Here is a 25,393-nt window from a genome sequence, read left to right on the forward strand (position 1 = left end):
TCCTGTTTAAACAGCCCAGCTGGGTCGGGCAGTGACAACAAAGGCACAAAGTAAACATAAAATAATGCTCATGCTTGTCATCCCGACCCAGAGTATTTATTCTTGTTCTTTTTTTATGTAATTAAAATAAAATTACCAGTGTGTTGATATAATGGAACCACAGCAGCTTCATTAACAATGATAGCTGATCGTCTATGAAAAATAAGAGTCTACAGCCATGCTAGCTGCTCTGCTTGGCTGCACTGTACTATGACTAAATGCTAACTTCAGCATGCTATAATACGTTTGCTGAAAAATTTTAATGAATCAATCAATCATTTGTCACATGGAATCATTCAAGGTCAGCTCCATCAACTTGTGCACTGTAACTTAGTCCTTTTTTGCCTCTTCTTGCACTGCTGTTTTGTAACTGTCCATGTTTTTAAATGGTTCTGTTAATCCATGGTGTCTGGCTGTGGAATGATTTAACTCAATGGTTCTCAACTGGTGGGTTGCGGTCTAAAAGTGGGTCCCGGATCCATTCTGAATGGGCTGTGGATGACTCGTGAATGTGTCAACTTTGAAGAAAACACACTTTACTTTTAAGTACAGTGAATTTCCAGCACAGACCTTTTATTTTGAAGTACCATTTCCTGCGGCAGAAAGAGTGCCTAATGGACAGCTACTTGACAGAGACAGCAAACTAGCTCGACGATATGGCCGAATGCAAGTAGGGCGTGGACCTTGAATCTTGAACTAATGGCAATGGAGAAATCTGGACCCTGTTGCTGGACCAGTTGGGAACTACTGATTTAACTGTAGTTTTGGTTACAGTTACTGATGCCATCATTTATGTTAACGGTGGTGTCCTGGATCGTTCTTCACATCTCGCATCACCAGGTGGATGTGTCTTGGATTGTTAACATATCTGCACCTCAACGAGATGGATGCAGGAACAGGACAGCACCTCACATTCCCACTGTCACACCAGTCCTTATTCACCATAAACCATGCGGCTCCTCTCCTTCTCTCACTAGAGTCCTCTGCTCTGTCAGATCGGCATATGGGAAATGGGTTACCTGGTTGAATATTGCTGTCCAGTATTTAGCCAAGTTTGGTGAAACAAAGGATTTTACAGTTCCTGATGATATCCCGTTAGAAACTGATGCAGCATGGAGGTTGTCTAGTTTATTATCCATCGCCTGTACACTGGCTAGCTAGTGCCCATCTTCTCCATCTTTTCCTTGATGTTTACTGATGTTTACATTTGAAAACCTCAACCTGGCTAGCTGGCAGAAGTCAGCAGGAAGAGAGTTTACAGACTGGTGAGTTTATTTTGTCATCTCAGTGAGTGACTCGCAGCCATACGCCACGACCGTCCAACAGCCGCCACAAAAAGCACCACCAACACTTGCAAAACAGACATAAGATTTGACCAAAATTAAGCAGAGCTGAGAGAGAGGGGACTGGAAACATCAGCGCCTTGCTGCTGTTTAATATTTACCATGTTCACCTTAGTTCTGCTTGTCAGGCTGCAAACATTTTGTTACAAATCACATTTTGACCTGACGGTGGTGCTAGATGAAAGGTTGAGGACATGAATTTCATCCCAACCTTAACAAAAATGTTGGAGATATTTCAAGAAAAAAGCAAAAGTGCCAACATGCTGGTGGTGCCAGAGTAAAAGTCAAGTGATCATCAAAGACAGTGGGATTCTTTGAACAAATTTTCATGGCAATCGATCAATCCATGCTCCTAAAGCAATAAAAGAGAAGAGGTTAAACTGTATTGAAATAACTTAAATGGATACTGCTCATGGTCTTTGAGTAATACAACCCAAATCCCTCGCTTCCTCGTCAGCATCCACCTACTGAACCAGAGCTTTGACCTCAATTAATTTATGAGCACCGTTGACAATCCCCAAACACAAATCATTTAATAGGCAAGCTGTTTATAATGTGTGTGAAAATGTACTGCAGAGGTCAGACATAAGGCATTTAGCCGTGCCTCTCAGTGATCTTGTTTCCCCCTGTGTCATTTTATATTACGGCGATGACACTGAAGAGCGCCGATATTAGGAGCCGACCTCCCTGTTGGATTTTTTTTAAATTTGTCGTAGAGTAGCAACACCTGCTGCCTCGCCTACTCACAGTCCTCCAACAGCCAGTGATATGAGGAGCACATGTGCAATGAATTACCACACAGATAGACCCTGGAATTGCCCTCCTTTCAGGGTCATCCCTCCCAACCCCCCCTCACACTGACCTGAAGCACTCAGACAAATGGGAGGATGATTGTCTCTGCTGTGAAACCATTTCTCTGAGCGGCGCTTATATGAATTACATACTGCCTTGTGTGTACGTGGCTGCACTGTGAGCCTCAAAGGGCAGATTTTCCACATGAAAAGATCTGATTTCCATTCCCCCAAAAAATGGTTTACTTTGGTAAAAGTTTAGCTACACATATACTTTATGTGCCTTTTGGGGAGTAGTGGAATGTATGTTTTTAAAGTAGTAGTTCGACTTTATTTTGCAGTAGCTTGCTGGTAGTTCAACTACATTTATGTTTTCACAGTCATTCGGATAGTTAAAATATTTTTTGCTGAAACTGTGAGCAATTTGGGGCCATAAAATTAAAGGAATTCTTTTTTATTTTTATTTTACCATTGCTTCTCTGCTGTAATTGAATGCACAAAACAAGGACCGAAAGCTAACCTGGAAATCCAGATGCCCCAGCCCTAGCAAATTCGAATTTGCTCTGCACGGGGATCTGGCCCCGACGAGCAGAGCCCGCTGAATCGCCATCGGACCAATCAGATCAGTCTATCTGATAGAGGTGGGCTCTAGGCAGGCGTAACATGATGAGGACAGCGTTGCGCCGTAGGAGTCGAAAAGTAAACAGCCAAGATGGCAGCTGCCGAAGGACCGCGTCCATTCAATTTAGCTTTGGAAGAAATGCTAAGCCAACTACACTTATCTTTTTCCTTGAGAGAGGAACAGAAGACTGCCCTAGAAGCCTTCGTTTCCAGGAAGGACGTTTTTGCTGTTTTGCTGACGGGATACAGCAAAAGCAGTTAGCCCCACTGTTCGGCAAACAAATGGGGCTTAGTGCAATGAATACATCACCTTGTTTTTTGCTCTGACTGGCCATCGTGCTATCCAATTGTGTGCGGTGGCATTTGAGATGCCTCAGTTAGTGCCGCCCCTTGGGTAGGAAGGGTATATTGGTGAGGGCCAGACTCAAAATCTTTCACGATTTGAGTCTGGATTTCCAGGCTAGGCGTACGCCACTTCCCATGCTAAAGTTGTGATCGATAAAAACAGACTTGATGGGAGAAACCCATGCTTACCAACATTTTGGAGACAGGACATTGGCGATGCAGATGGTGAGGTGGAAGCCTCATTGTGGAAACTGTAGAATATTTTTTGGCGCATTTCATTTTTGGCTTTTCTCTGTACGTACATTTTTTGTATGGGTCCTACTCATTGCTTTATAAATGACGCCCCTGGTCTCTAGTTTCTGAAGGCAGGTGTCTGACTGACTGACGGACATTATATACCAAACCAAAACTTACATTCCTTACACTTTCCCATGAAAAGCGGGGTATTTTTTTTAATTTTTTTTTATTTATTGTTGTTTATAACCTGTGAACAAGTGGGCACTTGATTGCCACTTAACTGAGTAGCATGATAACATGGACACTGTCAGTTTGATCGCATTTTTTTACAAAGTAGTTTGAACTTCTTTTTCTAAGTGGCTGTAGTTAAAGGTCCACTGGGCAGGATTTAAGGGGACATGATATAATATGTATGTTTTCTTTAGAGTTTAATCACCTAAAAATAAGAGTCATTGTGTTGTCATTACCTTAGAATGGGCTGTTTATATCTGCACAGTGAGCAGGTCCTTGTCCACAGAGTCTGCCATGTTGCACTGCCATGTTTCTACAGTAGCCCATAATAGACACACCAAAGACTGGCTCTAGATTTTTGCGTCCAACAACATAGTTACAAGCCCCGCTGTGACAAGAGTTTCAGAAAAACACTGCTTTTTAAACATGAAACCGCTATATTCACTTTTACCGGTTAAAATCAACTGGTCCATTTGTTTTGGAGAGGAAGAGACCTCTGCAGATAATTTTGGTTCCAGTTAAAAACTCCTGAACATATGGATGTTAAGTTATCAGAGAAAACAGGTGGGCTCACATTAGCAGGTGCTGGACTAATCTCATGCCAAACAGCATCAGACAAACACTGATTTTTAAATGTGAAACTGCTTTATTCAGTGTTTTTACTGGTTTAAATAGCCTGGTCCCTTTGTTTTGGAGAGGAAGAGACCTCTACAATGAATTCTGAAGGAATCCTAAGCAGGAATTGGCACATGGGAGAAGTTTCAGCTGGTTGCAATCTGCAATCCTCACCGCTAGACATCACTAAATCCTACACATTGCTCATTTAATAAAACTAGATTTCTCTCTAGGGTAGCTTTACTGTGGTTCAGCTTCTTCCAGTGTGGAATACCTGGTAGCTCCCCCAACACTGTATATGTAACATAACATTTCATATGATCTTCTGAGTCAGCTTGATGTAGGTATTTCATTTTCTGTGTGAGAGGGAAGTAACAACAAAAAAAAACTTCTCCAGGACTTTCCCTGATCTGTTTTGGAAAATGCAAAAACCTTCTGAGCCTTTTTGTCTGATAGCTATAAAAGTCACCGCTGCCACAATCAGACTTAAGCAAATATTAGAGGAAAAAAAGCAGATAAGTCTGAGAAGCTGTTTGTTCCCCAGGGAACTGAGCCTCTAAAAGTCCTTTTAGACAAACAAGATATGGAAATCCTTCTCAGTAGATCTTATCAAGATACCAGAACAAACCAACTGTTTTTTACTTGAAGGCATGAGCACATGATGTACAACTGTATTCAGGGGAAGAATAGAAAATACAAAAGGCTGCACAATCAAATGCTACATTCTAGGAATAATAAATAATAAAACATCTGTGGGATCTGATGCATGAGGAGACTCCTTGATGGGTTCTCTTGAGCCCACACCTCTCCTGACAGCTGGCTATGCTCAGTATGCATTAAAAGGCCAGGTATAGCAGGTGTTTGTGAATAAAGCATGTTCACTCTACCAATAGGTCCAGATTTTCAGCGTGCTTATCTCTCACAATGTCAGTGTCCAGATTTCCTTGGAAACACGCCGCCTGGGGAAATCACAGCCATGCAGATGTGCTTTTCAACAACAGGGAGTCACTGCAGGATCATTGTTTGCTCTTTTGTGCTCACAGCTACTAGTGTACTCAGTGGAACTTCATACAGTTTGATTTATGAAGCAAACATTTCTCCTATCAATCAAGACAACAACAACCACAATACGACCATGCAAGAATTTCCTCTCCCATGGGAGAGAAAGACCAAGAGGAAGGCAGGGAACAAAAAGTCCTCTTCTTCCCACTGGCTTACCACACCATCCTCAATATGACAGGTGTCAGTAAACAGGCCCCACAAGGGACATACACATCCTTACATGTATACTCAGGGACATGGATGGAATAGTGAACAGACTTACTGGGCACAGCAGGCCCAGGGGCCCACTCTGGCCTTTAACTACAAAATGACACTCAAAGAGACATGTACAGACCAGGAAAAGACTCAAAATGACCAAAATAAAACATAGAACAACTACAAAGAGACCAAAATCAACTGTAAAGAGATGAAAAACAGCTGCAGAGACTCAAAATGACTACAAAAAGATATCAACAACTACAAAGAGACTCAAAATGATCACAAACAGACACAAAACGACTATAAAGAGATGCAAAATGGCTACAGTAAGTAACAAGATGACTACAAGTTTCAAAACAGCTGTAAAGAGACTCAGCATAACTACAAAGAGATGTAAACAACTACAAAGAGACTAAAAATGACTGAAAGAGGCACAAAGCAATCACAAAGAGACTCAAAATGACCACAAACAAACACAAAACGACTACAAAGAGATGCAAAACAACTATAAAGAGATGCAAAACTGCTGCAAAGAGACAGAAAATGACCACAGTCACAAAACGACTACAAAGAGATGCAAAACAACTACAAAGAGATGCAAAACAACTACAAAGAGATGCAAAACCGCTGCAAAGAGACAGAAAATGACCACAGTCACAAAACGACTACAAAGAGATGCAAAACAACTACAAAGAGATGCAAAACAACTAGAAACAGACTAAAAGTGACTAAAAGAGGCACAAAGCAATTACAGAGAGACTCAAAATGACCACAAACAAACACAAAATGATTACAAAGAGACACAAAACAACTATAAAGAGATGCAAAACAACTGCAGAGACCCAAAATGGCTGCAAAGAGATGTAAACAGCTACAAAGAGACTCAAAATCACTGATAGAGGTGCAAGGTAACTACAAAGAGACTCAAAATGACCACAAGGAGACACAACACAACTACAGAGAGATGCAAAATGACTACATGCAGATGCAAGACAGCTGCAAAGAGACTCAAAATGGCTACAAAGAGGCGAAATAACTATAAAGAGACTCAAAATGATTACAAAGAGATGTAAATAACTATAAAGAGACTCAAAATAACCGCAAGGAGACAGAAAACATCTACAATGATATGCAAAACAACTACAAAGAGATGAAGAACAACTGAAAAGAGAATAACAAAGAGATAGTAAACAACTACAAAGACACTAAAATGACAAAAGAGAAACAAAACAGCTGACCTGAAATGACCACAAACAGACACAAAGCAACTACAAAGAGATGCAAAATGACTACATGAGATGCAAAACAGCTGCAAAGACTCAAAATGACGACAAAGACACTTCTACACAGAAGTTATAAATGACTAAAATAGGAGCAAAGCAACTACGATGAGACACAAAATGACAACAGAAAGTTATAAAACAACAGAGAGATATGTAAGGACTACAAAGAGACACAAAGCAACAACAAAAATAGACTAAACATCTGTAAGGCCTGTGTGTCTGTCTCCTATATAGCAGAGGTGGTGGGGCCTTCTGCATGTGTGTTTCCAGGGGCTCATTGTCTCATAATCCACTCATGCGCATGCTCTGGGATATACCCTTCCACAAACATAAGGAATAAAGACCCTGGCTGCCTCTCCAACACCTGAAGCCCTGTCTTCTGAAGATACTGCAGCTGCAAGAGACTGTCTGAGGGCAAAGCAGCGAACTTTAAACGAGCTGGCAGAACAACTTTACCACTCAAACAGCTTTAAGAATCAGATAAAGCAAAACAGGGACGTCCTGTCAGAGCTGCCTGGCGCTCATCTCAACCTTCAACAGCCTGCTGTCATCCGAGCTTTATGTTTTTCAAGACATCTTGTGCCGGTGCTGGATGGTGCATGACACGTTCGGATTTGGATTATTGAGACGGATAGAACCAGGGGCAACCTTGTCACTGCGGTGCTATATTTGGTCAGACAGCAGGAGACTCACAGTGAGACAGTGTAGTCTGATCTGGCTTGACAGGTTGCTCTCCCACCATGTCCGCTCCTCCAGACAACGCAGCTTGACACACACAGATGAGCGTGCACAGGCAAACTGACACTCGGCTTCCCGCACGGCGGTGGGAGCATGTGCAGATGAGACAGACAGATGATGATGCAAAGAGACATCTCATGGGAAATCAGAGAACACAAACAGAGGAGTGTGCACAGTGACACCTCGTAAGTGTTTATGGGCAGACACGGGACACAAAGGATGAAACAGGCCGAGAATTTATAAAGCATCATAAAAATAGAACGATATTATTGCATCACACAATTCGGAATAAATAGCAAGGTCATTCAGCAGAGTTTAAATAATCTGTTTTTGGAACGTATCACCCACTGAGCAAAACAACAGATATTTGATCACCCTAAAACACACAGACACACACACACACTCGTTCCTGTCAAACCTGGCACCTGAGGAAAAGTCTCTTGAGGACCTCAGGTTGCCGGTTTATCTGACTTGAGGTCCAGTTTATCATTATATCATTTTAATCATTAATAATAAGACCATTGCAGTCTGCACCTGAACTATATGCACTCATAACTTTTTACCACCAGAGGGCAGAGGGCAGGGTAACCACAACCATCCAACACTGCTGTGCACCTCTGCTCAGATTTAAACATCCCCTTCAGACACATTTTAAAACATAGCAAGACATAGCGCACTAGCATCCACTAAAGTTGCAAGCTCTTTTTCCCAGGAAATGCTCTGAAGTGCAGCCGACTTCTTCTCTGCGGAGGCCTGGATACAACTAATAATAATAATAAATCTGAGGATAAGTAACGTGACTGCCACCAGCGCCACACCGAGGCATGTAGACGAGGGAAGCACTTCCTCATGACATCACGTACTAATCCTTTAGTTTATTCGGCTTGCTGCTTCGTTATTGGCTTTTCTTCTCTGCCTCAGATTGGTTACATTGCACTTCTTGACGTGTCTCTAATGTGTCTTGCCCATAGACTGTATATGGATATGCAGTGGACACTGGAGAAATAGACACAACAAGGGCTAAGAAAAGAGCTGAGACAGTATTAAGAAGGAAGAGAGGAGAGATTTTTTCAGGACATGTTTAATCTGGATCTGTTATTTTTATTGTTTGTATTACTGTCCTTTATTTATTATGGTTTTATTGACTGAAAAAATATATTTTGGAATTCTGTATATGAATTACTGACAGAGCCAGATAGCAGACTGACAGAAGCCAAGACAGAGAAATGCATTAAGTAGGAAGAGGACACAGAAGAGAGAGAGAGAGCAATAGGCCAGCTGATGATGTCATGTTATTGGAGGACATATTCAAATGTCACAAAGCCTTCAAAAAAAAAGAAAAAGTTTTAATTTAAGTCTGTTATTATATAATTAACCGTTCAACTGAACATTTTTTGCCTGCCTATTTGTTTGACTGACAGTTTTTCTATCTCTGAGATAACACTGATTTGACACAAAGTTAAAAAATAAAAGTAGCTTTGCAAGTAGCGAGTTAGCTTGCCACGTTTCTCCAGAGATAGCTTTAATGCGGTTAAACTTCATTTTAATGTAGGGTAACTGGTAGCTTAGCTCACTACAGTTTCCAAGTAGCTTGCCCAACACGGAAAGCTCTGACTAACATGGTTTTCCAGCAAAAAACAGTTTGTACCTGATTAACAAAAGTCTAAAAAATCTACTTCTCCCCCCTCACTGGAATATCTAAAATGTGTGAATATGAAAATATTTTTCATTTCAAACTTTACATATTGGACACTATGTCTCTTACTTTGCTAAAAAAAAAAAAAAAAAAAAAAAAAGCACATTTACCACTGCTAGTTGCATATTGGGCCATGACTGGTTTCTAAACATAGTTAGGAAGTCATACAATCATCTTATACATGTGTTAAATTCAGATCAATCAGATTCATTTCCACATAGCTCTGTGTGTGTATGCGAGTCACCTGGAATTACATCCATTCTTATGAGAACCTCCATGATCTCTGATGTGTTTGCAAAACTCATACATTGAAAAAAAAAGAACTTGTGTGGCAGATTTCAGACGAAGCAAATCAGCTGACAGACTGTATGTACAGAATGTATGCTGCAGGAATCAGTCCTGACACCCAGAAATGAGTCAGCATTTTTGCACTATTGGTTCCCTCGTCTCAAAGTCAGTGGGTTTATTGAATGGGTTTTTGCTCAAATGCCTGAAACATAAAATATGTCAGTAAATACCCAAATTGTGAATTCTGAAACTCATGTCTTAGGTTTTACAGCCTCCATGTGGTGGCAACGTTGACCTTCGTGTAGTTGCTTTATAGCCTAACGTTAGCTTCTACTTCTGGCAATTGCATCGATGCTTCAAAAATCCTAAAAGCAGTGTTAATTTGTGAAGATTATCTTGCTAAAAAAAGAGGAAGTATCATAAATGTTTGTTTGTCACAGAGCTTATTTTCTGCAATAATCCAAAATCCAGTGGACAAATCCCATTGGCTTTGTGACAAGAAAACCAGGGCAATGCTAACTTCCCTGTTGACATCCCTGCAGCACACTATACAGCTCTGCATTCTATATTATTAAGGTAAAAGTTCAGTGGCATATAGCTAGCGTATACTGGCTGCATGCTAGCTGTGTGCATGCAACAAAATAACTACATACACCTTTCAGGCCAACCTCCTCACATATTTGTCACCATGCGTTTTAGGTCCTGTTTTTGGCTCTGCCTGCTCCATGTGCATATTTTACAAGACTGGATGGTGAAAAACGGTAGGACTTTAGGACAGAGGACACTGGGTGCATTAGGGGAGGATAGATGAGGAAATAGGGTCAGTGGGAGGTGCTGAGTTTAGAAAAGGCCAAGCTAGATGTGTTAAGATCTTTTTGTCTGTCACCTCTTGTTCCAGAGAAAGCTGATTCAACACAGCCCTTCCCACCTCAAATACACCGTTGTGGTAATTCAAAGTACTTTTGTGGCTGGTGAGTCCGAGCTGTTTCCGGAGGACACACACCCCTATGGCTGCCTGGGTTGTGTGAACTTAAATTTCTGTCAAGTGCAGATTATCATCTATTTGATTTTATTGTTTGTTGCTGCTGGGTTTTTTTTAAACAATTTAAAGAAAATTAAGTGTGCTCCTCCTGTCTCACTATAGGGTATCCTACTATCTGTCTTTGGTGCCACATTGTGCTGCCCCCCTCTGACTGTCTCCTCTCCTTTCAGCCTCTCTCTTAGTACGACCAGGAGATAAATGATTTCTTACTGATTTTCAGACAGAAAAAAAGAAAATAATAAAACTGCTTGTAACAGCACTTGAACTGGTTATTTGGACTGCTGTGCTTATTCAGAGCTACATGTAGCTGTGTTCACTGTCACCAGTCCTCAGGCTACACTTGCATCGAACACTAGGGGGCATACTCTCTTTACTGCACAGAAATACAGATACAAAACAAAACTGTGGAAATAAGGTATCAGGTGAGCACAGGTAAACATTTCTCCTTCAGCACACAACACATTCTCACTCTGACCTCGTCACATATGGACTTTCCACGTCCATGTACGACGAGCAAGGTACCCTGGGTGCGTTGGTTGTTGACGTTCTGGGACATCGTGTAAAGTTCTCTTCTTTCAAGATACACTTCCGTTTTCACAGGAAATTTAACGTTTACATACAGTCTCTTTCAAAATAAATGCACTATGTTGACTTTTTTTTTCCTTCAACAACAAACACACGAGGTTAGGTTTAGGCAACAAAAATACATGGTTAGGTTTAGAAAAAAAGAACAGGGTTTGGCTTCTTACACCGTACAACCCCTCTCGGGTGAAGGTCAGTGTTTGTTGGACTAGTCCCGTCCGCCCCATTCTGACTTTCGCCGCCTTAATTTTCCTCCTTGTCCCGTCGCGTTTCCCCCTGACGCCGCCGAGTGCTGCTACACTATAACGGCAACCGGCCCTGTATATGCTGACTTTAAAGGACACATTTTTTTGTTGGTTTCTGACGCCGCAAGTCACTGCCCAAGTGCCGGGTTTTGACAACTTCAGAATGAGACTCGGCTCTCAGCACATGAATGTGAAAACTGCCCTCTAGTGTCAAACTCAGCACATAAATGATTCTGCGCAGTGAAGCTCAAACATCCAAGAGAGCAATAAAGCAAAACCCACTTTTGAGCGGAGGGGGACTTTAGATACATATTTTGGAAGACACAAAATTAGTGTGATGGGTTTGAGAAAAGATTGTCTTTTTTATTTCTTACTGTTTTTAAAGCAAAGGCTGATATTGTTCTTTAACGACTACCCTGAACTCTTCCTTGCAAGCAAAAGTAGAACCCGAGGGTGGTTCAAAAGTGCAGACCAGCCCTGCATGATCTGAAGCATGAATAAGATGGTGTGATCTGTGGTCAAGTTGTTTTAAAGAATAGACAGGAAGTTATACAATGGACAACCTGCCATGATAATCCATCATGCTTCAGGGACAGAGAGGCAGAGTGCACTTTGTGTCTGGACGTATGTACGCATGTGTGTGTAGGACAGAGAGAACGAGTGAGGCTCTTATACAACATCTCAGTATAGCCATTATCCACACTAACCCTCCTCTCCCATTTCCTCGCATCAGGGGAGCTTAGCAAGACAGGATTACAACCAATTACAGGCCTCCCCCGGAGAGCGCAGACACAGGGTTTGAGATCATCTATTTATTGTGTATGACCAGATGGAAGATGGTCATTTAACATTTAATCAACTACGAGGGTGGCCGAATCAAAACTGAACAATTCATTACATTAAATACGTGCAACAGATTAGGCGTCATCACCCACTGAATAAACATAAAGAGTGAAATAATATGGATATAACTGACATTTTAATCATAGAGGCAGAAACTGGCCACAAAATGGAATCCTCTCTCAGTCCGAGGAAACCTCAGTGTCGCCTCTGAATCAGAATTAGGGCTTATGTTACCAAATATAATACAGCAGTGTTGGGCCATTTCTCTCTGAGTGACACAGAGAGACTAATGCACACTTTTAGATCCAGCAGGCTAGACTACTATTAAGCGCTCCAACTGGAAGAAGTTATAAATCAGTTACAATTGATTCAGTACTCTGCTGCGTGAGTGCTGCAAGAACACATTACACCTATTTTAAACTCCTTACATTGGATGCCTTCAGTGTCTGTATTGATTTTAAAATCAATTTTAAAGCACTCCATGGTTTTGCGCCAACTTTATTGTCCAACGTGCTTAAAATCTGTGAACCAGGACGACCCTTCAGGTCCTCTGGCAGTAATCTTTTAGGGCAGGACAAAGATTTTTGGTGAGGCAGCTTTTAGTTTTTATGCTCCGAGCTGTAAAATAGTTCACCCAAAGATCTGAGAGCAGCTGATATTGTTGATATCTTCAAAGGGAAAGTTCACGGCAAAATCAAAAATACATATTTTTCCTACCTGTAGTGCTATGTCAGTCTAGATTGTTTAGGTGTGAAGTGCTGAGTGTTGCAGATATCGGCCGTAGAGATGTCTGCCTTCTCTCCAATAAAATGGAAATGCATTGTACTTAGCTTGTGGTGCTCAGCGCACCAAAAAATACATTTGAGAAACTCAACAGCAATGTCTCTTTCCTGAAATCATGACCTAGTTTCTCAAGATAATCCACAGACCTTGTTGTGAGCAGTTTCATGTAGGAACTATTTTCTTTCTATCAAACTATACCTGCCAAGTGTATCACTGCGCAGAAGGAAGAGTGCATCTACTCCTAGCTCACCTAGCACCACTGAGCTACCTAATGTTACAGCTCAGTCGAATAGAACATCATTAATGTTTACATCTAGCACTGTCACAAGCCTCTCGTCCATAGATGCACATTTCCTTCTGTTTGGTGACACGGTTGGTGGGTGTAGTTCGGTCGAAAGAAAATAGTTCCTATAGTCCTTTTCCCACCAGACAAAAACCCACTGACATCTGGTTTTGTCTTTAAGGGGAAAGGTGATAATAATTGGCATTTACTCCCAGGACAAATGACTGCAGTGGTCACAGGTATTTATCAGCTCCAGCTTTAATTGGCCACCATTGGCTCTCACTGGCAAGAATGGAACACGACACCTGGACGGACACACTAACTTTTCGCCTCTTTTCAACAAAATAAGGCCGTGAAAGGTACCCTGGATGTGTTGTTGTTGACGTTCTGGCACACTGTGTCAAGTTCTTCCTGTTACATGCATTGTCCACTTTCAAAGTACACTTCTGTTGTCACATTACATTTACTGTTCTTTCAAAATAAAAGCACTCTGTTGGTAAACGCACGTGGTTGGGTTTAGGATAAAAGAACAGGGTTTGGTTTTAGAATCTTATGGGACGCAAACACCGCTCTCATCCTACTTGGACTTTTTCCACCTTAACTTTCGTTCTTGTCCCTCCATGTTTCCCCCTAACGCCAACCTGCCTCGTATCATGCCAAAGTTAAAGGACAGCTTTTTCGTCAGTGTCTGACACCGGAAGTCAATGCCCAAGTGCTGGATTTCGACGACTCAGAGTGATATCAGGTTGTCCAAATTAGTCCGTACCAAGTTTGAAAGAGACTGAACAAATAACAGATATATACTGTATATATATATATGTATTTATATATTAAAAAAAAAGAAGCAACAGCTGTAACATTTTCACTGGCTTCCATGTGGCACACCAAAACAATCTAGAATGATAAATAGCCCTATAGGAAAGAGGAAAAATCTGCATTTTTGATTTTGAGTTGAACTGTTCCTTTAAGTGGAAGCTTAAAACCTCTTTAGCCTGGCTTTTGATTGAAATGTTGTATAGCCATTATTTATTTTATTCAATTATTTATTATTGTTTTAGAATAAATGTTAATTAGCAGTTTTTATTCAATGTATATATTTTTATATATATTTTAATTATCTAATTTTGTGTTTTCTTTTGATCTATTTTATTAATTTTATTATTACATTTTCTCTCACTAATTAAGATCGATTGACTGATCGACAATCCTCAGTACACTGCTGTCTTTTGTAAAGACCACACAGGTTGGTTTCATCAATCATTCTTCATCTGCATCCGTAGTTTTGAAGCAACGCATGCATCAGGCAGGTAAATTTAATTCTCCTGTAGCATTCGATTGTGGAGTCATGCAGTTACCATCAAAACTGTCTTCAGGCAGGTTTAAAACAGACTCACCAGAATTTCCTCGGCCTTCCAATTCGGAAAGGTGAGCACGGCATGTTGCTGGGCTGTGCTGTTACAGTTTTGCCGTCGGAGAATTTCAGCTCTCTGCTCTAATTTCCAGTCACATCCTGTCCAACATACAGAACCTGGAGGAAGATTTGGACTTTGGCTCTCCCAGTGTTTTTTTTTTGTCTTTTGAAATCTAACTTTTGTCCTTGGGCTCAACAGAGTGAGGAGTCCTCTCTTTTGTGAAATATCTGATGCCACTGTCACTGAGTCTTCATCCTGGCAACACAGCTTTTGTTGTTAGAAATTGGTCTGTCCTGCTGGGTGTGAACACTGATGATTATTTAATATCACTCAAGTTCTATTAACACAGTGGGAAGGATCCTTCGAATTCATGCAGAAGTGCATGACTCTGACAAAGGGACAAAGCTGAGAGGACCAAGTGTGACTCTGTTGAACTCTGATGTATTAGTTTTGCAGACATCACACTCTTCTTCCTCTTCCTGTCATGTCACCTCATCCACTCACTTCCTTTGTCTTTCTTCCTCCTCTTCACACCCACAATTCTTCTATCTCCTGTGCTGTTTTGTATCCACTTTTAGATTCTCCTCTTCATCCTCATTTTGCTCCAGTCCTCTTTCCTCTTCTTTCTACCATGAGGTGCAGTCGTTCTGTTACAGTCTGATGCAGCAGCAGCCCGACAGCCAGACTGCAGTCCCTGCAAACAAGCCCAGCCACTGCTGAGTAATGCAGGCCTCGCTGCTAAGAGGGATCCTCCCGTATCTGTATTCCAGAGGGATGGAGTGATGATACTGCGGCGAGGCACTGTTTAACCTGCAGAGGGCTGAGGGCCAGACACTCGTGCCACCACACCTAAAGCATTCAGCCGTGGAGAGGTCTATCTGCAGTGGCAAGAGGCGTGCATGCTCAGCTCCCTGCCTGCCTCCACGTGCCACTCACAGCAGCACTCAGACCTTGCCAGCACTGCAGAGATAGCAGCACGTACCGGGTATGTGTTTCCCCTCTGCTGCCCATCTGCTCTACCTTTCACTGGCTCATTCATCTTACTTTCACTCGACTCGGTGCACTGATTCACACATTTAAAAACTTACAAGGCCAGTCTGAGCCGGTGACATTGAACACCGCTCCAGAGAGCAACATAAAACTTGTTCTGTCATAACTTACCACATTTATTAACAAAAATAAAAACAGGAGATAACTCACCATAAGCTTCTGGCCTTGGAGAAGGTCTTGTCCACCCTAGAAAACAAACATAAAAGTACCGCTATTATAAACAGCAATTACATATTGCTTTAAAAGTCATTTCATGACATTCTGTGCGTCTTTGATTACAGTTAATCTGTTTCAAAAACAATCAAAATTGACTGAAAATTTTTTGGCAAATCTATGAAAACAACAGGGTGAGGAATTCAACATTTAAAGTTGGCTAAGTGCTAATCGCTCCACAAATAGCAACAATAATTTAAATATAGATACAAATTAGAAAACATTAATACCAGGTGACACATGAAGGTATACTGCACTTATACTAATAGTTTCCATGCTCTTGCCTGCATACATCTAAATGTAAAGCCACTAGACTCCATTTACATAAGCAATAATTTTATCATCACAAAAAAAAACTAAATTTAAAGGTACAAAATCTAAAAAAAGTCTGTCTTGGTTCATCTTTCCACTGTTCCAAGAACCACCAACTCTGCTTTGACTGAAATAAACCCTTAATTCACAGGGTGAGATGTGAAAATATGCTGTCTCTATATACACTAAAATTACTGCTTTTCTGAATGGAGTGGTGGCTTCGGTGTTAGCGACTTTGAGGCTGTTTCATTAAGGACCCTCTCAATAATCTTGCCAGACACTTAGAATAACACCCTCAACTTGTCCTGTTGAGGGTCACAGGGGGCTGGAGCCTATCCCGGCTGACACTGGTCGATAGGATACACCCTGGACAGGTCTCAAGACTATCACAGGGCTGACACATAGAGACAGACAACCATTCACACTCACATTCACACCTTTAGAGCGACCAATTAATCTGCATGTCTTTGGACTGTGGGAGGAAGCTGGAGCACGAGAAATATGGTCAGGGTTGAAAAATACAAAGTATACTAATAATGAGTTATCCTTTAAGTGTGGAAAGCACAGAGGAACAGTGGACCATCCTTTCGACATACTAGAAGTCGAATGAACCGAGAGAGGCTGGTTATGCAGTGTGCTGGGTTACCCTGAAATAACTCCTGCCATCTGTTAAAGTAGCATCTCTGAGGATGAAAGCATGATTACTAGCTTGGTGTTTCTTGAGACAGAATGAGTCTTGTCCTGGTTTGAAATCGCACTATGAGGCTCAATACTCTCTGTCAGTCAAGAACAGACTATCATCTGTCCTCAAATCGCCCTGGATAAACAGATTTGAGCAGTAATCACTGGAAATAACAACAAGTCGATGCAGCATTGGAAACTCAAGAGAGATGCAGAGTGTCGTTTCTGCCAACAGATGGCACTGTGTGTGCAGGAGAAACCTCACGTCTGACAAGTGAAAAACTGAGCTTTGCTTCTGTTCATCATCAGAAAGCCATCTATCAAGATATGTAAGTCCACACAGCAGGCATTTTAACAACCTGACACACATAAAGCACTGAGTACTTCTAATCGTAAAGCATCACAATCATAAGCACAAACTATATCTCTCTTGGGATGCAGCACTTAACTTCACTGGCAAAAACAAAGAGGATATTTGATACTGATAACTGTTGCACCGTGGCCCAGTGAATGACTCATGGCTGCAGGCCTGTCTCTTGTGATAGCTGGTGTTGGTGACACAGGGAAAAGGGAATGTTTAGTATGTGTCTCAGGACTCCCGCAGCTGCCTCCGAGGCCGTGTATCAACCCCTCGGAGATTCCCAGGATGACACACCACCAAACAGCACAAAAGCAATACATAATACAAACAAGCCTCAAGCTGTAAGGTTTCCTTTACGTTGTTTTCCATCCTTGCTGTTGACCCTGTCTCCTGTGACTGTATGTTCATCTCCTTCCCTTGAGCAAAAGCTACAGACTGCTGTCCACCCTGTGTAAGCCGCCAGAGTTCCGGCCTTTTACTCATCTTTCCCTGGACATGATTAGTTTGCATGACACAGCAATGCCCGAAGGAAATCAAACAACCACTTCTGGAAAGAGAAGTGACTCTCCCTGTATCAGAAAGAAGGATAAAAACAGGATTTAAGAATCCACAGGAATGCCAGTAGCTCTGAGAGGCTGCACTCAGGCACAATGGTGCTCTGAGCCAAGCATCAGCACAGTGTATACAAGTTTGGACTGGACTTTAACAGAAGACAATCAATAAGTATGTACCATGACCCACAGATATCTCACTATCCACACACATGACTTAATCTATAAACATAGATTTTAATAGCTTATTTACAATTACATGACTGTTATGATGCGCAAAATCCAAATTGAGGGCAGGAAGTTATGAATCCATATACTGCGTGAATTGAAAATAGAGGAACCTGACTACATCAAAGGTCCAGATGAACCTGCAGGCTGCAGGTATCAACAGAAAATTCAAAGTCATGTTGGATGTGATCCATCTAAAACAACTTGAATGATTTCCCCTGTGTGGACCATAGACTGTATAAATAATGGATGTAGCTACCGTGACATCACCCATTGACGTGTGGACTGCCGTTTTGAAGCCTCAAATTCAGCCTTTCAGCCATCACCACCTTGTTTATTTGGTGTCTGTATTTGAGTAAGAGGTTAGAGATGTGGAGGTGCGAGGGGTGAATTTGACTCACTGCAGCAACTGGTAGCGAGGCCTAGCAAACAGCCTGTCAATCAAGTGGCCCCTGCTTTTAAATATGCGTAACTTTGGGCCTTAATAAAATGTAAACAGGTGACTTATTAAAAAATGACATCCCTTACAGTTGTCATAAATGTTACATTTAGCTGTACAGGCCCAAACTGGTTTTTGTACCAGGCTGTAAACATGTTTATTTCTGCTGTAAAGTTGGGCATTTCAACATGGGGGTCTCTGGGGATTGACTCACTTTTGGAGCCAACCTCAAGAGGCCATTTAATGAACTGCAGTTTTTGGTACTTGAGCATTGGCCAAGCCTTGGAGGTTGACACTTGGTGTGGACACTATATTGTTGAAATAAATTAAGCAACCTCGTCCTCCAGACCTCCTGATGTTCCCAATATTACACAGCATATCAATGAAGGTGTACAAGAGTCTAGTGGACTCTATTTTGTGTGCAGTGGGTCCACGACTGAAACGAATGCCAACTTGTTTTTGGCTGGGTGAGTAAATGTGCTCGAGTATAAATGTCTTTTATATTTCAGATCTGTACATGGATGCACTTTAGCTGCTAGTTTAAATCTACCTGTTCAACTGTTCCCAGAGGTCTGGTGAAACGCCATATATAAAATCTGGGTCGGGGTTTAAAATCTGAAGAACTTGTCACAGCACACTGATTTTGCACTCGACTTGAAGCATGTTTGAGACAACGCTTTTTTATAATACCTCTCCCGTTTACCTCCTATTATTTTAAGGACCTACAGTGGCTCTTGTTTTCCCAATTTGATCAACTGAAACAGCCATAGACAACACAAACCATAGGCATTTGCCTCCAGTAAAATGACATGTTAAATCCAAGTAGCAACCTCTGAGGCTGAGCGATGAAGCCAAGGTGGAAGTGCCAAAAACTGCAGTTCATCAAACGACCACTTGAGGCTGCCTCCAAAAGTGAGTCAATCCCAATAGACCTCCATGTTAAAATATCAAACTTTACAACAGAAATAAACATGTTTACAGCCTGGTACAGAAAACAGTTTTGGTCTCTACAGCTAATTTCAACATTCATGATAACTGTATAAGGGGTGAATTTTGTCACCCATTTACATTTTATTAAGGCCCAAATTTACACATATTGCTTGACTGACAGGCTGTCTGTGAGGCCTCGCTACCGGTTGCTGGAGTCTATGAGTCGGACCCACCTCTCGCTCCTCCACAGCTCCAGCCTCTTGTCCAAATACGGTCACTTCTAGCTCCAAAAAGCCAAGATGGCGATGGCCGAAATGCCGAACTCGAAGCTTCATAACGGCAGACGGCCACAAACCAATGGGTGATGTCTCAGTAGCTATGTGTACACTGTTTTTACAGTCTATGGTTAAGTCATATTTACACATGTCTGGATCCATTTTTACACGTGAAATGGGTTTTGCGTATTTGTGGATCACTTTCTGTCAGTTTGTGGACCACATGACAGTTTGGATTTCCCTCCGATTTCGTTTACATTCAGTATATCAGCAGGTTAGCCCACAAGTCAGGCTGCAGAAGGAGCTCCTGTTTCCATTCATATAAAAAAGACCAATAAAAAGAGGTAACTTAAGGTCCAAAAGTAAAAGAGTTTTTACACTTCTTCTTTTGTTGTGAGAAATTCTCAAAAGAAAAATGAAAGCTTAAAGCTTCCTCCTTCTCAGAAAACTGTGTTAGTGAGAGGAAACAGGCCCTGGGGGGTTTGTTTGTTCACTGTGCTGTGGAGTCACAAATCAACAGACTTGTGTTGTTACAGTAGGACGTTGCCTGATTAACCTCAGTGCAGAAGATCGCTCATCAGTTTCAACCTCTGGTCTCCACGTGACACGCACTGTCACTGAGATGGATTTAGTGGCACTGTCCTATCTCAAATCTACCACCAGTGTTGATTTCAGTGTGCCTGACAGACACGTGTGTGCAAATAAATCAGAGTTCCATCTTGAGTGGAATGCATAGTGGTTCTTTGGGAGAGAGCCAACATACTTACGGGCTGTCCGCACTGCTCTTGCGAAGCCCAGTGTGAGGAGAGAAAAGCTGTTTTCATATGTACTGCATCACTAAGAATAACATTTTCTGAACCTCATCCCGCGCTGCTCACCCATTCTCAGGTTTCATGGAATTCCCATAAATGAAATCAACCAGGGTGTGTCGAGATTATTGGATAAAGGTTCCAAACTGAAAACCAATACAGGAAATTTGCAATAAAACGCACCCTTAGCTACAAAACAAAACATGACACCCAAGAGCTGAGACCTCACATCAGCATACTGGGATGGATAAAGATACATTTGTCCAAGATTATGCACTGAACATGCTCTTCTCTTTGCTTGCGCTAATCTGCTAAAACATGTGCCTACATACACGTACAAATATTGTACTTGTCTGACAGAAGAAGGACTTCATAAGCTGTCTGAAGACAGAAAAAGTTGTTTTTAGATAGGGGACAAGAAAACTAAAAATACTGTTGGAGATACAGGAAAAGCTGATTCCCTTTATTCCTATCAGTCACTGTACGTTCAACAGTTTATCTGAACCTTGTGAGAGGCTTGGTTTGAAATATACAAATGGTCTAATAATAATCACAATATTATTAGGCTGCAGTTGTGGACTTGTGCAGCTCCTGAGTCCAAGACATATTTCCCTATGGGCACAATAAAGTATCATATCACATCATATATCGTATCATATCGTATCGTATCGCATCGTATTGCATCGCATCGTATCGTATTTGTGACTTCAGGTAAAATGGGACCAATACGGTTTTACACCTTCGACTCTTTAGGGATTAGCAACTAATCACCAAATGTGTTATTGCATTATTGCTATAAATGTGCTCTACATCAATCAATCAATCATTTTGATAGGTCTAGGATATACTGAGGCTACAATTCACACAGGCTCACCAAAACTGGACAACAGAAGATTGGAAAAACGTTGCCTGGTCTGATGAGTCTGGATTTCTGCTGCCACATTCAGATGGTAGGGTCAGAATTTGGTGTAAACAACATGAAAGCATGGATCCATCCTGTCTTGGGTCAATGGTTCAGGCTGGTGGTGGTGGTGTAATGGTGTGGGGGATATTTTCTTGGCACACTTTGGGTCCCTTAGTACCAACTGAGCATGGTTAAAACACCACAGCCTATCATGTGCTATCATGTCAATATGGACCAAAATCTCTGAGGAATGTTTCCAGCACCTTGTTGAATCTATGACACCAAGAATTAAGGCAGTTCTGAAGGCAAAAGGGTCCAACCTGGTACTAGCAACGTGTACCTAATAAAGTGTGAGTGTATAAGTCACTTAGAAATATTTAAGATGATGCAGTGAGTCTATGTCAGCCACAATAGCCCAGAACTAGCCATCATTATTACATGCATGCAAGCACACACATAAATGTCGATTGCAGACCAACAGGCAGCAAAAGAAAAGGTTGGATTTTACAATTTTTTTGGTTAATCTACCAAAAAGTCTTCAAAATGACCTGACTTCAACCTATGCTTTCCTCTTTAGTCGCTCAGTAAATCTGTTGTACAACCAACAATGATTTAAAAACCACTTTTCCTGTCAAAAAGAAACTTAACTCGTCCCTGAGAGACATGAAAAAGAAAGCAAACCTGGACTGAGCAGGATCGCACACTGACAAAGAAGCAGCAGACGCAAAAACTCTCAACCTTACCAGCAATACAAAGAATATCCTGTCCCTGTCTGAGAGCACAACAGCTGGAGTGGACAAAAGTAAGCTATAAGAAATGTGCCTGTACTGATGCATTTGTGGGCTATGAGTCATATTTGTGAACACAGTGAAAACAGTTTGTGTAAAGAAAGAGTCCATGAAGCAGCGCATTTAGGAACGCACGGCACTGATAGGAAGTACAGCTCAGGAGGTTTTCACCAAATATTGGCAATTTTTTTTTTCATGCTTCTTCTACACACTCAGCTAGGTATCAACCACAAGCTGGTTTCCCTGGAAACAAATATCAGCGAAGGGATAAGAAGGCTCAAGGCGGGTCCTAGAAACGCTAGGCCATCGCCGTGTCAGCAGCTGTGACAATGAGTTCATTCAACTTAATCTGACTTTAAGTGCAACTCCAAAATTTCCTAATTTCTTCCCTGCTTAAACTTTTAAACGTTTTCCTTCACTTGAGGAATTAGCTGAGGCCTGCGGTATACATCAAGTCAGCAACACTGCTCATGGCAAGTAGGTCAGCACACAGGGCTGAGGAGTCAGCCCCGAGGAAATCCAGCTTAAAGCAAACAAGTTTGTTGTTCAGCTACTAAATCTGCTGCAGTAACAAGTTCTCGCAGTGCTAATTCTATATATGAAATATAAGTAAATGTAGAATAATCCAGATGGAGATAAACACGGCCCTGACCAAATGATCTTAAAAGGTCTGGGACTCGACTTGAACGATCACACTGGCCGTTCAGTATTTCACTTTTCAGAAGCTGACTGTTTGTTCAGCTGAAAAAAAAGTGTAAAGACCCCAAATAACCCTCTGACAACAATATTCATTAAGAAAAAGATGTGTAATAAAAACACAGCTGGTGTTATTCCGCATACTATAACACATTTTAGTTTTAAATTTATGCAACTGATGTTGTCAAACTAATAAGAACACGATCCCAGTGAACCAAGGTCACACAGAAATTATTCCTTTTCCCTACAGCTACAACAAATTCTGGTGGAGTCACGGTCAGCGTTACACCCAGTTCACCCAGCACGAGTTCAGAGCATGCTGACTGAAGTCCTCTGTGGATGTCCAGTTTGAGGTTTAATACTCTGCAACCAAAACAGGAGTGAAAAGGTCGCATAGGATGCCTGTGGTCCACCCAGTGAAGAATACATCTTTGATTGCAAATTTCCCTTCCGTGAGACTAATAAAGGATTATTTTTCCTCATTTAAATTTTGCACAAACTCCACCATAGCAGGGGAAATAACCATTATAGCATTATTATGGCATTACAGCTCCACCCTGGTTCAACTAGACTGTGAGTTGCCACAGTAGCAGCTCTGTGAGGCTGCAGTCTGAGACACATTTGAGATAAATGCCAGCATGCTAACATGCACACAGTGACAATGTTCATATGCTGTTTTTCAGGCATGTTCTAGATAGCACCAAACAGAAAGTACGTTGAATGGGAATGTCATTACTTTTGCAGGACGAACTGCAATTTTGACCTGGTGCTGGTGCTGGTGCTGGATGGAGGAGTTAAGGGATCACCAAAGTAATTACACTTAATCTTTAGGGGTCGTAAATATGTGAACAAAATTTGAGATAAGATAAAACTAAATCCCACACCAGGGAAATTTACTACAGCAGCTCTAGAGACAAAAGCAAAGGGAAAAGTGATAAGTAAAAATGAAGATTAAAAACACTACAAAAATACAAATAATATAATATAATAAAAAACAAATATAAAAAAAAGATTTTTAAAAAGCTATATAGTAATATAAATGATTAATATATAAAAGCTTTACTTATACAGATCCTGTATGTCCATGATGGATAATTGCACAGGATATCTGTCAGCACACATGGTGTGTAGCATTGACAATATAAAATTATATAAATATTATTGCATAGTAAGTTATTGCACAAGCAGGACAACTGCACAGAATAGCTGCACAGTATAGATATACATATGAGGAAAATTTATAAGGATATTTACACAGACCCATATATATAAAATACAGTATGTATAATATGTATGATATTACTAAATAGGATATATACGTAACCAAAGGTAAATATTGAAAAATAGCAAACCATCCAATAGTTGTCAAGATATTTGAGGGGAAAACAAAAGCCAAAAATGTCAATCCAGAGAGGAGAGGAGAAGTCAGAGGTCACCAATGTCAGTAGGATTCATCCCCCAGGGACCATAAATGTCTCCAAAATTTTTATGACAATCCATGAAACAGTTGTCAAGATATGTCAATCTCAACCAAAGACGTGGACTGACCAATAGACTGATATTTGTCAAGTAAAGCCCTGTCTCCACCAAACACTTTCAGTATGGCACCTTTGAAAGCAATTTAAACGCAACCCCTCAGACATGGTACCTGGACCCTTGGTCTGTTAAACATGTCCACCGCAAACAGTAGGCCTACTCTTAAATGTGGGTTGTCACTCACTGCTCCATCCAGCACTCACTGTATTTCCTGTAATTTCACTGGTGACACAGATGGAAGTCAGCACCTTGTTTATCATCTAGGGAACAAAGCTGCACGCCAACATTTTCAGAACAAAATAAAACAGGCTGCAGTGAGCGTCTCTCTCCATGGGATATTTAAAAATATCGGGTTTGTGCATTTAGTCCTTCTCAGGCAAGCTCAGGGGTTTAGTTTTGCTGGAGTCCACAGGAAGGACGCTCCGCCGCGCTTTTTTTTTTCCAAGTGAGGATTAGAATATATGCAGTTCACATAATCTGGTCAAAATTAATATACATTTTCAAATACTTGAAGATCCACTTATCACTAAATCCAAGAGAGGCAATAAAAACTAACGGAACAGTCAAAGTTGTCACAGTGAAATTTAAGGTGCGCTGATGGATTCATGTCGTCAGCTCATGCACTGAGTAACATTACAAGTAAACATTCCACCTTAAAAGCCCCCGGCAGTCAGCCCAGTGAATAAAGTTATTTTTTCTCAGACTCCGGCTGCTGCAATAGGCAGCAAAACATGCTTTCATTTTATAGTTATAGTGTACTAATGTATGTGAAACTCTCCACAGTATGAACAGTGGTTACATGAGCCTCAAAACCAGCCACAACTCAGCCCTGAGCAGAATGACCATCCACTATTAACCAATCAGACTGCAGTGTTCACAGCTCCACCTTTTAGTACCAGATCTGTGTGCTAGGTACCCCAACAGAGGGGTGACCAAAAATGGG

At 41.3% G+C, this 25,393-nt stretch overlaps 1 protein-coding gene across 16 annotated transcripts in view; it reads right to left on the minus strand.

Moving 5' to 3' along the window:
• Nucleotides 1–25,393, minus strand: part of LOC126402424 (rap1 GTPase-activating protein 1-like) — a 75,816-nt gene that overhangs the window by 43,357 nt on the left and 7,066 nt on the right. For 12 of the 16 annotated variants that reach the window (XM_050064379.1, XM_050064396.1, XM_050064394.1 and 9 more), the window contains exon 2: nt 15,878–15,913. In XM_050064379.1, coding sequence (XP_049920336.1) covers nt 15,878–15,913 — 36 coding nt within the window. Of the gene's footprint in view, nt 1–11,004; nt 11,226–11,278; nt 11,492–15,877; nt 15,914–17,651; nt 17,671–25,393 lie in introns of those variants that run through there. The other 4 variants (XM_050064383.1, XM_050064380.1, XM_050064388.1 and 1 more) reach the window with 3 other exon arrangements.

The sequence above is a fragment of the Epinephelus moara genome, chromosome 16, assembly GCF_006386435.1.
Source record: "Epinephelus moara isolate mb chromosome 16, YSFRI_EMoa_1.0, whole genome shotgun sequence".
Taxonomy (NCBI): Eukaryota; Metazoa; Chordata; class Actinopteri; order Perciformes; family Serranidae; genus Epinephelus; species Epinephelus moara.